This window comes from Maylandia zebra, linkage group LG1 (genome assembly GCF_041146795.1).
Source record: "Maylandia zebra isolate NMK-2024a linkage group LG1, Mzebra_GT3a, whole genome shotgun sequence".
Classification (NCBI taxonomy): Eukaryota; Metazoa; Chordata; class Actinopteri; order Cichliformes; family Cichlidae; genus Maylandia; species Maylandia zebra.
In genome coordinates this window covers 39688439-39702878 of record NC_135167.1, presented here as the reverse complement: position 1 = coordinate 39702878, position 14440 = coordinate 39688439, and the positions used below count along the sequence as shown (strand labels likewise).

At 39.4% G+C, this 14440-nt stretch overlaps 1 protein-coding gene across 1 annotated transcript; it reads right to left on the bottom strand.

The window, feature by feature from the left end:
• Positions 1 to 464: 464 nt before the first annotated feature.
• On the bottom strand, positions 465 to 13632 carry LOC112429886 (apoptosis-associated speck-like protein containing a CARD). Its single transcript, XM_076887598.1, has 7 exons — positions 13271 to 13632; positions 12451 to 12495; positions 11787 to 11828; positions 10677 to 10925; positions 9253 to 9405; positions 7201 to 7233; positions 465 to 1163 (listed from the first exon to the last, which is right to left on the bottom strand). Exons 1-7 carry the CDS (start codon positions 13518 to 13520, stop codon positions 904 to 906), a joined length of 1032 nt encoding a protein of 343 aa, XP_076743713.1. The 5' UTR covers positions 13521 to 13632; the 3' UTR covers positions 465 to 903.
• Positions 13633 to 14440: the final 808 nt, after the last annotated feature.

Sequence of the window (14440 nt, the reverse complement as noted above, 5' to 3'; positions counted from 1 at the left end):
GCAATAAATGACTTTGCCTCTAGAAAAACTAGAAAACAGGTTCAAAGAAGAGGGAGGAGAACTGAGGAAAAGTAGAGTTATGTTTGATTTCTAAACCGTGTTTTGGGAAGCTCAGGTAGATATTATTGGCTCATCATTCAAACCCTTTTTACTGCAGACAGGCACAGTGCAATACTCATTACACTAGAATTTAAAATCTGACATTTTACTTGATGCCAGAGGAGAGTCCTGAGGGTCGTTTTACATTTAAAAAATGCAAATTTAAAAATATGTACAGTTTGAATATAGATACAGTCACCTAACACTATATAACAAATTCAAATCAGCTGCAACAAAAGGCTAATACACACATTAATGAATCAGTAATTAAGGCCAGTGACATCATGTAAATGATCCTGATTTCATTTTAGGTACTTTAGGTGAAGTCTGATGCTCAAAGCTTTGCAGATTAATTACAAAGTAAGTTGATTGAGGAGGATCGTGACTTTATTTGTTTAGCCAGTTTCAAAGGTCAATTTATTAAATTCTTTTAATTCTTCGAGTTTAATTCTGGTTTATTTTTAAGGACAATAAATGTTTGCATTATGTTTTACTTTATAGAAGATAATGAAATCTGAAAATAAATTTATGACAGTTTGAGTCATGGATAAAAACATGGCTGATGACATCGTCAGTTCATCTTTAAGTGATACAATTTACATTTTTAATATAAAAAAATTTAAATATCCAAAGTGTTTCATGTAAAATGGATCAATTAAAGGAGAGTCACTGAGGAGCAAAGGCACCACATAGCAGAACAATTTTCCACAAAGAAAAGACATCTCCACCTTTTTAATGTAAACATGTTATGTTCAGGTAGATCGTGTACGTTTGGTCTAAAAATGTGTTTTTTTCCCAACACATTTACTTCTTTGAAAGGTCTTCAACGAGAAATTTCTCATTTGCCAAAAGGCTTTCATAGAAGATGTCTTTGCAGGCTGCACTGGCTTTCAGGGGACCACTGTAGAGCTCCCTCATCCTGCCCTGAGAGGTAGGCAGAGCTCTAATTTTGTCATATTGTTCTTGGTCGATAACTCCCTTGTATTGGAGCTCATCCAAAATGGGTGCGATGTTGCTCACTCTCTGGATCAGCTGGACTCTGTGTTTATCCACAAAATGCTTTCCTGGAGAAAAAAGGAAAGAAATGACAATAAAAGTTTACGGTTGTTTATCATGTGAAAATTTTATTAGCTTTATTCTCAGCTTTCATAACAAAATGCTTTAAAAAAATCACACTTATTTCATAATTAAAATTAATTAAATGTTAAAAATAGAACATAAATGATGTCTGTAGGAGCCATATGAGTTGTTCCTTTTTGACTAAGTGGGTTGGTTTAAATGGACTCACTGTATTGGTGCACAGGCGTGTGGGGCGTGTTTCATGGGTGTGGTAGATGATAAATGTGGTTGCACTCACCTGTTTACAGCACCTGATGTTGATGAGCAGAAAGGTAAGGTGAGCATGAGGCAAAACTTTCTGTTAACCGCAGCTTGAATGATTTTGATGTATTTTAACTGGAACTTGATGGTTTATGTATATTTATGCACTAATTGATGCCATAGGCCAAGTTGTAGTTTGGTATAGTAGTTAGTGCAGTTCTTTGTGAGTAGCAGTTATTTGTTTGTGCAGTCTGTGCATTTGTTTAATAGTTAATCCCACGTGCTGATTTGTATATTGGACAGCTGCATGTGGAATAAAAGAAGCAAATGGTACAGAAGTGTATTTTATGCTTTTATTGTTGCGCGTCATCTGTATCCTCATGTTTAGCCTGCCGCGGCCATAGTTGGAAGAGCCACAACAAATTGTCAACAGAAAAGTTTATAGGTTTTATTGGATTGTTTATATATAGATGAGTTTTATTGGTGAGAGTCTTATGGTTTGCTGTTGCCTTTGTCCACGCAGCTTTTAGATTAAGCCTTTGGCTACACAATACAGATTTCTTTCAGGAGTCTTATTCCCCTGTTAGGTTTCAGCAGTACAGCTGCACAAGGCGTTGTACTGATTTGCTTTCTAGTTATTGTGCATCAGGCGGCTGAAGCCATTGGCTTGGGAGTACCGCCGCAGTTTGTGTTTAAGACAGTTTGTCTTCCTCACAGCTGACGGTATGGAGGTACATAAATACCCACCGCTAGTATGTACAGAAGACTAGGTTGAGTTAGTTAGGTTTAATAGGCAGATAGAGGGGGATATTGCTCCTGTTAATTGTGTGTGTCCAAGGTTGATTGAAGGGAATGTCATCAAGTTGATGTGTTGGGATGAGGCTGTGTGGCATAGGTGCAGTTCAGCGTTTGGATTTTGTAATGTTTTGAAGAAAAATGGAGACACACCAATTAATACAATGTGGTGATGTGGATGGAAAGAAAAGACAGCCGAAATCGACTGCTAAGGCTTTGGAGAATCAGATTGAAAGGCTGCAAACAGAACGTCACACTAAGATTAATAAAATTAAAAAGGTCGTAAAAATTATTAAAGAGTTAAAGCAATCTGAGGATAATGTTTCCACTGTTCAGGCTCAGTTAGAGAATTTGTCTGTGTTGCTTAATGAGGCAACTCGTCTGCATGAAACCTTGCTTCCTTTGCTTCCTCAAGAAGAGCAAGAGAAACAAACTGCTTGGTTTATAAGTGTGAAAGCACATAATACTGAGTTTGTGGAAGAGATAAAGAAATGGCTTCGTGATGCAAAGGGAAACCCTCAGAGTAAAAATCAGGTGTCTGAGCTTGATTTGCCACATTTAAATCCACCTGGTGTTGAGTCTTCTGATGTATTACCTGCTGGAAATGGTTCTGGTGCTTCTAGGCACACCGGGAATGTTGGTAAAGGTGCTGCGATAGATGATGTTAATCCAAGTGATAGCGTCTCTAATGTTGCAAGCAGAAGTTGTAGGAAAAGTAAATCATCACTCAGTGGCTCAATGGTTTCATCTGCCTTGTCAGCACGCATAATGGCAGAAGCTGACATGGCTGCCCTTCTTGTTCGACAGAGGTTGTTGAAAGAAAAGCATGCTTTGGAAGAACAAGAAACGCAGCTTAAGAAAAGAAAGGAGCTGCTTGACTTAGAAACTGAAATAGCAGCTTCAGCAGCAGAGGTGAATGTTTTAAAAGTTTCTGAAATGTCCCGAGTCTCAAGTGCGGTTAATGGTAAATCTGATGGAATGAATTCGTATTTAGAACGAGAGCAGGGGCGTTTGGGCGTTTTAAATCCTAACGCTCCTACATTCAAACCTGTTACCAGAGCCCCAGGCCCACCAGAGGTGTACGAAGACCCCAAACCTCCCTCCACCCGCTCATGTGTAGTGTTGCTGTGTCCTGTTCTAAAGTGCTTTTAAAACATGGCAGGGCATGGCTTCCTGCCAGAGAGCAGCGAGTGTCAGCACGGCCCCTCTTGAGAACCCTCAATGTTTACATGCATTTAAAATTCAGAGGTGGCGCCAGAGGTGAGGCTGGACGCTGTATAGTGTGTCCACCCCCACAGCCCTATATGTATGTGTGAGTGTGAGTAATGTGGATGTCTAAGTTGTGGAATAACATTTTATGGCCCGCAAGATCATTTTATATAGATTTATTATTATTGTTATGCATGCCCCGGCGATATGGGGTCCTCAGGGACTAGTAAAGCGCTATGCAAACACAGGTCATTTACCAATTCAGCAGACGTTTGTCACCAGAGCAAAGTCACAAACTGAAGCTGTTGTGAAAGCAAGTTCTATTGTAGCAGAGGAGCCAAATCAGCTCGGCCATTTACCGAGGGAGAGTTTCTGAAGAGCTGCATGATGAAGCTGTGCAACGTCTTGTGTCCAGACAAAACGCAGATCTTGGCAAATGTGAGCCTGAGCAGAAATACGATTGCTGATCGGGATGGTGAGATGGCCACTGATTTAAGAACACAGTTGTGTGAAAGAAGCAAAACCTTCATTGCATACTCTCTTGCTGTGGATGAAAGTACAGACATGATGGACATTGCACAGCTGACAATCTTCATCCGTGGAGTGTAAATATTGAACATTAAATCAATGCACGGGACAACGACAGGAAAAGACATTTTTGAAAAGGTATTTCAAAGTGTAACCGACATGAAACTGCCCTGGGACAACAGATGGAGCGCTGGTGTTGTGCAGGATGTAGGATCTAGTAAAGATGCAGGAGAACTGTACGGTGAGTTAACAGCACATCACTGCATCACTCACCAGGAAAGGCTGTGTGGTAAAGTCCTAAAAATGGAGCATGTAATGATCACCGTAACACAGACCGTAAATTTGATCTGAGCTAAAGGTTTAAATCAGCGTCAATTTCAGTCTTTTATGTGGGAAATAGATTCAGAGTTTGCCAACATTCCTCATCATACAGAGGTCCGCTGGCTGAGTTGGGGAAAAGTTCTCAGAGTTTTTGAGCTCAGCAAGGAAACCTGTCAGTTCATGGACATGACATGTATGATGCGGTGGAGGCATTTCAAGTGAAGCTGTCACAAATGCACCAGTGCAACCTGCCTCACTTTCCCTGTTGCCGAGTAATGTTGAACAAAGTTGGCGCACTTTGCTCGTCTACATGCGGCTCCAACCTTGTGTTTGCTTTCATTTATTTTTTCTGGGTTTTTTGGCAGCATGTTCATATTTCTACTTTGCATAATTTTGACAGGATATATTTCTATGGAGAGCAAAATATAAAATAAATAAAATACAAAGTTAGTTTATTTTTTTAAGTGCATTTATTCTGGAATAATTATTAACAACAGAGTAAACGTTCGTAGCCTGTATGATGTCACCAGGTCCAAATTATAACCAGTGTTTTAAATCCGCCCACTATGATATTAAAGCATAAAACAAAGAGTCTGATATTTCTTATGTTTATATCAGAAACATAATGTCAGCATTTCCTTTTTGTAAATACTTTCACTGTAGAACAAAATGGATTTCAGCAAACGTCCTTTCAGCAGAGGTCATTAAGAAGGAGTCTCTCGTGTGTCTGAAGGATTTGGTAGAAGACATCTTTGGAGGCATTTTAGGTACTTTAGGTGAAGTCTGATGCTCAAAGCTTTGCAGATTAATTACAAAGTAAGTTGATTGAGGAGGATCGTGACTTTATTTGTTTAGCCAGTTTCAAAGGTCAATTTATTAAATTCTTTTAATTCTTCGAGTTTAATTCTGGTTTATTTTTAAGGACAATAAATGTTTGCATTATGTTTTACTTTATAGAAGATAATGAAATCTGAAAATAAATTTATGACAGTTTGAGTCATGGATAAAAACATGGCTGATGACATCGTCAGTTCATCTTTAAGTGATACAATTTACATTTTTAATATAAAAAAATTTAAATATCCAAAGTGTTTCATGTAAAATGGATCAATTAAAGGAGAGTCACTGAGGAGCAAAGGCACCACATAGCAGAACAATTTTCCACAAAGAAAAGACATCTCCACCTTTTTAATGTAAACATGTTATGTTCAGGTAGATCGTGTACGTTTGATCTAAAAATGTGTTTTTTTCCCAACACATTTACTTCTTTGAAAGGTCTTCAACGAGAAATTTCTCATTTGCCAAAAGGCTTTCATAGAAGATGTCTTTGCAGGCTGCACTGGCTTTCAGGGGACCACTGTAGAGCTCCCTCATCCTGTCCTGAGAGGTAGGCAGAGCTCTAATTTTGTCATATTGTTCTTGGTCGATAACTTCTTTGTCTTGGAGCTCATCCAAAATGGGTGCGATGTTGCTCACTCTCTGGATCAGCTGGACTCTGTGTTTGTCCACAAAATGCTTTCCTGGAGAAAAAAGGAAAGAAATACAATAAAAGTTTACGGTTGTTTATCATGTGAAAATTTTATTCACTTTATTCTCAGCTTTCATAACAAAATGCTTTAAAAAAAATCACACTTATTTCATAATTAAAATTAATTAAATGTTAAAAATAGAACATAAATGATGTCTTTCACTTTTTTCATCCAGACATTGAAACATTATTGTGTTTCCTGAATTTCCAAGAGTTAAGTTAATGTTGCAGTTTCCTCTTTTATTACAGAGAATCTAGTGAGCTGGTTTCACTCGCTGCTGGATGCTTCATTCACATCTTTTAGCCGACTTTCAGAGGGTACTTCACGTGATCTTGGTTGTCAGCCATGGGGGGTCCAGGTTTTTTAGACAGACAGACCCATCATGATGAGCCCCCACAGATTTTTGTCTCAGCCCAGACCTGTCCTGGGTTTTTAGCAGCAGCACTCCTGACTTTGGGAATGGTTGCTTTAGTTGTTGTTTTTGGGTTGTGCAGAACAGACTGTGGTGCTCATGGTCAAGGTTACATCAAGGGCAGCAAACACCAAATTAAATTTAAGGTAATGATACTGAATTCCACCTTAACAGCAGCTTCATTCTTCATACTAAAGAACACTGAGGCAATCGTTGATTCAGTGCCATATAAATAAAATTGAACTGATTGAATTGGAAATCAGCCATCACAGCTCATGGAACATCTGCTTATAAGCCTGCTGAGTTCAGTTGGCTAAATCCACAAATAGTAGCAGCGTCGGTCAGCTGATCATAACCTTTACACAGAAGCCACCTGTGCTCACAAGAGAAATTATTATGATTTATTTTTAAGTGATTTCTGTCCTCATGCTGCAGCACCACAGCCGAACTTAGGGTTTAGTGATGTGTCATTCACAAACGAGCCGACACAAAGAGCTCATTCTTTGTAGCAAATGACAAAAGCCGACTCTTCAGCCTCAACCACTCAGCCCTGCTGAGAATCCATGCAACCAGCAGCTTTGATGGGCACACCGTGTGACCAATGGCATGCAGGGACAGATAAGGATCAGACAGTTATGTGAATAAAGGAAGATGGCGAACAGTGTTACGGACCAGGTACTCAGAGCACCACAGAAAAGTGAAGAAACAAGCAAAAATGGAAAAGGAGCAGCATCTGGCTGCATTTCATTGATTTTGGAGACCAAACAGCTGAGTGCAGACTCTTTAAAATCAGGAGCTGGCTAAAATGATACTTCATTTTAGACTGCAGGAACACCACAAAGCACGTCACCAAAATCTCAAAGACTTATTTTCATTTCTGTGCCTCACAGTGCACACCTTTTTTTTTTTTCATTACTCTTGACCTCAGGCTAAGTTATAGTTTGAGTCAGGATCAGTTACAGGGAGAGGACTTCATGCTGCACCTACCGTCTGCCATTGTACATCCACCAGATGCTCCAGCTGGAACAAGCAGAGGGGAAAAACTATTGATTAATACTGTTAGAGCCAATCTATAGAGAAATATTTTTGATACTGTTTCAGTTATTATGTTACATGTTTAATTTTGTATGATATGTTGTTAGAGAATAAATGCTGCGCGTTTAATTTGTGTCGGGTAAGAAAAACATTACAGCGCATGTGTGGTAGCAGGTTAGAGTGAGCCAGGATGGCAATGGAAATGTGCGCTGTAGCAGCAAATAGTTTTTTGACCGTGACATCTTTTGTTTGTATGTACGAATCAGAAATAAATCTGCACAGCTCACATTAAAAAGTGGAAGAATTATTTTTTCGAAGCTTGGGACAGAAATTCGCCACTACAAATACTGATGATGATGTTTTACACTGATAGAATATAAACAACTTCCTTCTGTCCACAGGATGAAGGGCTGCTCAGATTTAAAACTGTGCACCTTATTTGTTTCCAGTTGGTTGGAAACAATAAACGATGGGCTGATGCACCAGAAAACATTAAAACCAACTAAATCATGGCTCTTCTTTAGGTTATTAATATTTGGCTCCACTGGACATACATAGATAAGCTCATTTCAGGATTAGGTTATCTTATCTTTTCTTTATTTTATTCGATCTATTGCTAATAAAACATTGCTAATAAAAACAGCACGCTGCCCTAGTAACCAATGTGCTGATTACAACTGTGAGAATAGCTGAGAAAATGTTCCCCCTTCAGACAGAAACCATGATATTTATTCAAAGGCTTCCTTTGATTAAAATCGTTTCAGCTTTCATTAGTTTCCAGCTTTTAAAATTAAAAGCTGCAAATCTGCAGAAAACAACAACTCTGCACGTTATCCATTTTTCTTAAATACTGAGAATGTTATTCTCTGCATTTGTTTCGTTTTTTACGGCTTTTTTCTGTTGTTTTTGTATTTTGGGACAATAAAGACGAGTTTCCACTCTTGAAGTTCTATAGTCAAAGCACACGGCTCAATAATTTAGACTAAAATTTAAGCTCATACTACGTCATTTTGATAAACAATACGGAACTCACCGTCACTGGAACCACGTTTTGAGGACTGTCCACCTGTAGCGGTCTCTGCGGAAATGAGGAAGACACAGAGTTTGATGTGTGATGAATGTGTGATGGTGCTAAGAGCAGTAATATTAAAATACCATACATGGGTGTAATGTTACAGGCATTAAAGAACTATTGGAGGTTAAACTCAGTGACCCTCACAGCCGTCACGTATAATGGCTTCAGCTCCACATTTATACAGAAGAATGAAGCAGCTCCATCAGCACATTATATATGATTGTTATTACACAAGAAGTCAAGACTTTCATTTGTAATGTGAAACTGGAGCTGTGGAGCTGAACCTCTTAGCCGCGGAGACCTACGCTTTTTAATTTCATTTTTATTATTTAGCTTTCTCCCTCTCATAAACCTGCACCTTATTCCACAAAGTTTTTCTTCATCCGAGGTCTTTAATCCTGTCAAACCGCACGACATCTGCAGTCAGAGGCAGTGAAAATGATCAACCTGCGGAAGCAACATCTGGAACACTGTGGAATCACACTGGGGACAAATATAAGCTGAAACACCGTCGTGGAAATATGTTGTAGGCAACTCGCACAAATTCGCCAAACTGCGTTTTAAAACTGCGATTTGGGAACAAAATGTTCTCGGACAGTGTAAGGATCAGTGACTCTGTTAGCTGTTATAAACGGGGACTGGGGGGTAAAATCGAGAGGCTCTGAAGAAGAAAGTGAAACTGAAAGAAGAGCAAAGACGAGCGGGAAGTTTTTTGTTTATTTTGTTTTTTAAACATTTTTGCTTCCGTTTTAAACTTTATTTGTTGTACAGATGTGCGGATACGTCAGCGGTCCTTCCAGTAGTTGCTCATTATTAGGTTTCGCTCCGTACGATACAATAATCTAACACTCAGTCTTCAAACCCTGGCACCGAGCTACCGCAGCGGTTTGTGTCGGGTTTAAAATATGAATCTAATCGCAGATTCTTACCTCTGCGCTGCTGTCGATTCGTTTCAGGATCTCCAGAACCACCGAAGCGCCTCCTCCGCGGTAAAGTCTGTGACCTCTTCCCTTCTACTTCCTCTTTTTTTAACATTACGCGCGCCTTTTTCACGTTTTCTCTGCAGTCCAGAAGCAGATGATTTCAGACCATATGTTGTGCCAGAGTGATTCATTCAGTGTTTCGTTTTTTAGGTTCTTTGGGTGAAGTTTGATGCTCAGATCTTCACAGATTAAGTTGATTAAGGAGTTGAAAGTGTTTACATATTTGTTTAGCCACTTTGAAAAAAGTCCTGTAACTTCCTAAGACCCGAGCGCTTGATTGGGACGTGATGAATGTGAAAACAAAGAATTATCTTTTTACCTAATTTTGCTCTACAATGGCCTGATATTCACATATGAGCACATTCGTTTTAGATTTCGATAGAACAGTGGCAGTATAACGTCCCCGTAAGTGGATATCAGGCCCTTGTAGAGCAAAATTTAGTAGTGTGGTCGAGACAACCCAAAATGGGATGTCCGCATATCTGGACAACAAATGCAAAACATCATTTAAAATCTTGTGCAGAAATTGTTCCCAGTGTTTTACCATCATATTTTTTGAATGAATATTCTGATTTTCTGCCTCCCCCGTCCCTCCATAATGTACACTGCATTATTATTTGAATAAATCATTTGATAAAAATGAAGATTTTATTTCAAAGATTAAATTATAAAACGTTTTAATTAATCATCAAAATGAACAAGAAAAACATGACTTTAATTTTGGTTTATTTTTTTTAAGGACAGTAAATCTGTCACTATGTTTCAAGTTACAATAAGATGATGACATTGAAAAAGAGATTAATGAGGCTTTGGATGATTTATGGATAAAACTCATTCAGCTTCACGGCCCCGAGGATTCATAGTAATGCGAAAGGTACCCCTCTGCGTCCTTATGAACGCTCAGGATTCTTAATTGAAGCACTCCCCTTTTTATTCGCTTCGCGGCCCTAACCCTAGCATTAACCATCACCTTACATTTATCAATTTCAACCCGCTCTCACGCCTGGGAACGAGCAACATAGCGACGATTTGTCACATATATGTTACGTTTTGGGATGAAACGTGTTTGGATTAAAAACATGGCTGATGACATCGCTGATTCATTTTTAACATATATAACATTTACATTTTTTAATATAAAACTTTCAAATATCCATAGTTTTTCCTGTAAAATGGATCAATTAAAGGAGCCCTGAGGAGCAAATGCAACACATAGAACAGTTTTTACAAAAATGTAAGTGTAAAATAAAACCCCCACAAAGAAAAGGCATCTAAACCTTTGTAATGTAATCATGTTATGTTCTGGTAGATATTGGTAGATCTATATTTGGTCTAAAAACTGTTTTTTCAACACATTTAATCCTTTTCACTGAGCTCTTTAACGAGAAATTTCTCATTTGCCAAAAGGATGTCATAGAAGAGGTCTTTGCAGGCTGCACTAGCTTGCAGGGGACCACTGTAGAGCTCCCTCATCTTGTCCTGAGTGGTAGACAGAGCTCTAATTCTGGTATAAGTTTCTTGGTTGATAACTTCATTGTCTAGGAGCTCATCCAAAATGGGTGCGATGTTGCTCACTCTCTTGGTCAGCTCGACTCTGTGTTTGTCCACAAAGTTCTTGTCTGGAGAAAGAAAAGGAAAGAAATTTAAAAAAAAAAGTTAAGGGTTGTTTATCATGTGAAAATTTTATTTACTTTATTCTCAGCTTTCATAACAAAATGCTTTAAAAAATTCATTTATTTCATAATTAAAATTCATTAAATGTTAAAAACACATTCGTTCCTTTTGGTCGACTATTTAAAAAGAACATAAATGACATCTTTCCTTTTTTCATCCAGACATTTAAAGATTATTGTATCTAGTTAATGTTGCAGTCTTCTCTTTTATTATCAGGAAATGAGGAGCTGCTTGGCAGTTTCAAGGCCTCGGGCACAAAGGTGAGAAGTAACGAAGTACAAATACAAATGTATTTTACCTGAGTCTTATTTTTTCTGACTACTTTTTACTTTTACTCCCTGCCTTTATAAACAAATATCTGTACTTTCTACTTCTCACATTTTCTAAACCGGCTCGTTGCTTTAACGCATTTTAGTCGAGTTATTATTTCGTCACTGCCAGCCTCCAAACATCCAAACGATTTAAACCTGAAGAGAAACACATGGTAGGCGGTCCTGTTCGATTATTATTCACCAGAGGATGGTGATCTCATGGTAATCTATGGGGCCTTATAAGGCTCACTGGCCTTAGATTTGATGGTGGGCTGAAGGTTTCAAACTTTGATCCTCGTGCTTCTCTTTCAGCTAATCTAATTAATGCTATTTAAACATATGTTAGGGTGTAGGAACACAACAAAGCACATGTCAACAAAATATGAAACACTTAATTTCTGTGAATCCAGCGGACATGTTTTTGTTTTTTACGCTTGACCATGTCCGAAGTTTTAGTTTGACTCAGGATCAGTTACAGGCGAGGTCTTCACCTACCGCCTGCGGTTCCACCAGCTGCTCCAGCTGACGCACTCGAGGCTGGAACAAGCAGAGATCTAGTGTAAGAGCATTTTATTCTTTTGTTTGTGTTGTTGCACATTTTAACACTCAGTTAAATAAAAACTGATGCACGAGGAAAATAACTGGTTAGATACTCAAGGAAATAAAAACGGGACTATAATGTTCTGGGGAGACGACAAATCATTCAGAATTAATTAATGGTGTGTAGAGGCGGGAGGAGCGATCCAGTAAGTCGCCCCCCTTTTACGCACAATTTGATCTGCCACCAATAATCAGAATGGGAGGGGCAGACAAAGCGTCCACGCTCCATGTTTCCCGTGAAAACAGGACAAAATGTCGACGCTTGGAAGAGAAGAGAAGACACATGGACACATTTCGCATTTGACGTCAAGGAAAGTACGAGCACAGAAAACCTTTACAGACTTTAATCAACCGAATTAGCTTTAGAAATAGTCTGCGATAATCTTCCGATATTTAGTCAACTAAAGCTAAAAGAATTTAGACAAAAATTATGATTAAAACTAAATCAAACGTAGCACTGGTCTATACTGTGAAATGTCGGTAAAGAAGAAAGGAAAACAGCAAATCAGCCTCGTCCCGTCGAGGCTGATTTGAAAGGTGAAGCAGCGCAGAAACTCACCGTCAGTGGGAGCAGGTTTCGAGGAATTTCCACCTGTAGCTTCCTCTGCAAAAATGAAGACACAGTGTTAGAGTCCGTGACGGTGTTTCAGTGGATCACACAGAGACGAACAGTAATATTAAAATATCATACATGGGTGTAATGTTACAGGCTTTGAAGAACAAGTGATCCTCACGTACTATGGCTTCAGTTCCACATTTATACAGAGGAATGACGTATCCCTCAGCTCCATCAGAGCTATCAGGACATTTTATAAGATTATTATTACTCAAGAAGTCGAAGTCCAGACTTATCGTGGGACTGGGAAATCGCATCTGTGCGCATGCGCCAAGCGCATGGCGCCAGTGCCTGATCAACGTCAAAGAGGTCTGCCATTTCCATGCTCTGGCAGCCGATAAATGCGGAACTTATACCAGCATTATCTCCCCATTCTGGCTAGCGTTAACGACATCAACACAGTCTCACGATGAAAATAGGTCGCAGTCCTTCTGTACGGGTGTAGGTTCTGCACAACGTTTCCTCGTACACATTTCTAATTGTTACACGCGAACGGCGCATAAAGTAGCTGCTCTAATTAGGCTCGGTCGCGCCCGCTGACTTCACTTTTAATCTGCAGATCGGGAGTAAAACGGGCTCGGACACGTATGGAAGAGTGACTCTGTTCGCTGTTATTAAATAAACGCTGAAAAACAATCGAGAGGCTCTGGTCAGATAAGAAAAATGAAAGTGAAAATGCAGCATCCGAACACTCAGCCATCATTAAACCCTGACCTCCGTCTGTGCAGGTTTTAGGCTGCAGAATCACAGTCGTTGATCTTACCGAGTTCTTTCGCCTCTTCGCTGCAGCCGATCTGTTTCAGGATCTCGAGAGTCACCCTCAGAGCCCCCTCCTCAGTAAAAATAGACACCAGCGCGTCTGTGACCTGCAGACGGCTTTTGTCCTCCACCTTGTTGCGTTTTACGCGCGGCGGTTCTCTGCGGTCCAGAAGCTGGTGGCAGAACTTCTCATAGTTCCCCTTTTCCAAGTCCTCCAGAGTGTCTGCCACAGCGGATTTGATAGTTTTGGCCATTATTCACCGAGATCCAAAACTGCACCTCTGATTGTAACCGCTGTTGCTTTCCGGTGTGGTGCCAGAGTAGCTATGTAAAGCTGCTTTAAGCAATTTGGAACTGTAAGAGAGAAAAAAACGGTGCATTCAAATGCCTTCGGAAACAGAAATACTCTTTATAATAGCTCAGTCTGTTTCACAGCTTTTACAGATTATTTCACAGTGTAGTGATTTCACAGGCCTAACAATTCTGTGATGTATCTCAGGGCAGATATTTCAATTATTTGTATTTATTTTGTTATTGTCACATTGCTTCGGAGCAACACTAGCAGTGTAAGTGCAAAACTAACATAATTATGATTAATAATATATCAGTAACATCATTTAACCCTTTACATGGGCAACAACCACAGTCATGAGCCTGGGAACGGACACTTTTATCTAAGCTTAAGCTACAAACTCAGTCTTCTTTAACTGCACCACCACAAGCCCAAAACAGATTCGGCCTTTCTAAAGTAACATAAGGAAACCTGTGATGTCTGTCAGCATGGAACAAACGGGAGAAGCCCACTAACCGCAGGTCCTCACAGGCTCACTGGATGGGTCACAGTGTAACAAGCACAGTTACAGTTATGCAATTCCTCGTTCATCACTCATTTCCAGCCGACCACCTTATAGATCACATCCATCTATTACAGTATAATGGCATATTTTCAACATATGAGAGCTAACATTTCATTCCTTTAGAGAAACACAAACAACTTTCATCTTTTGGGGCTTCGATTCACAAGTCAGTGATACCACTGCTTAAATCCAAAAGAAAAACTCACCACGCTGTTTGCTTTGCTTGCTAAACATAATTTAAACTGCTGCTGCGCCGACAAACTACTCAGTAACTGACAGGGAGCAAGGTCAGGTTGTATAAGTAATGTTTTTCTCAG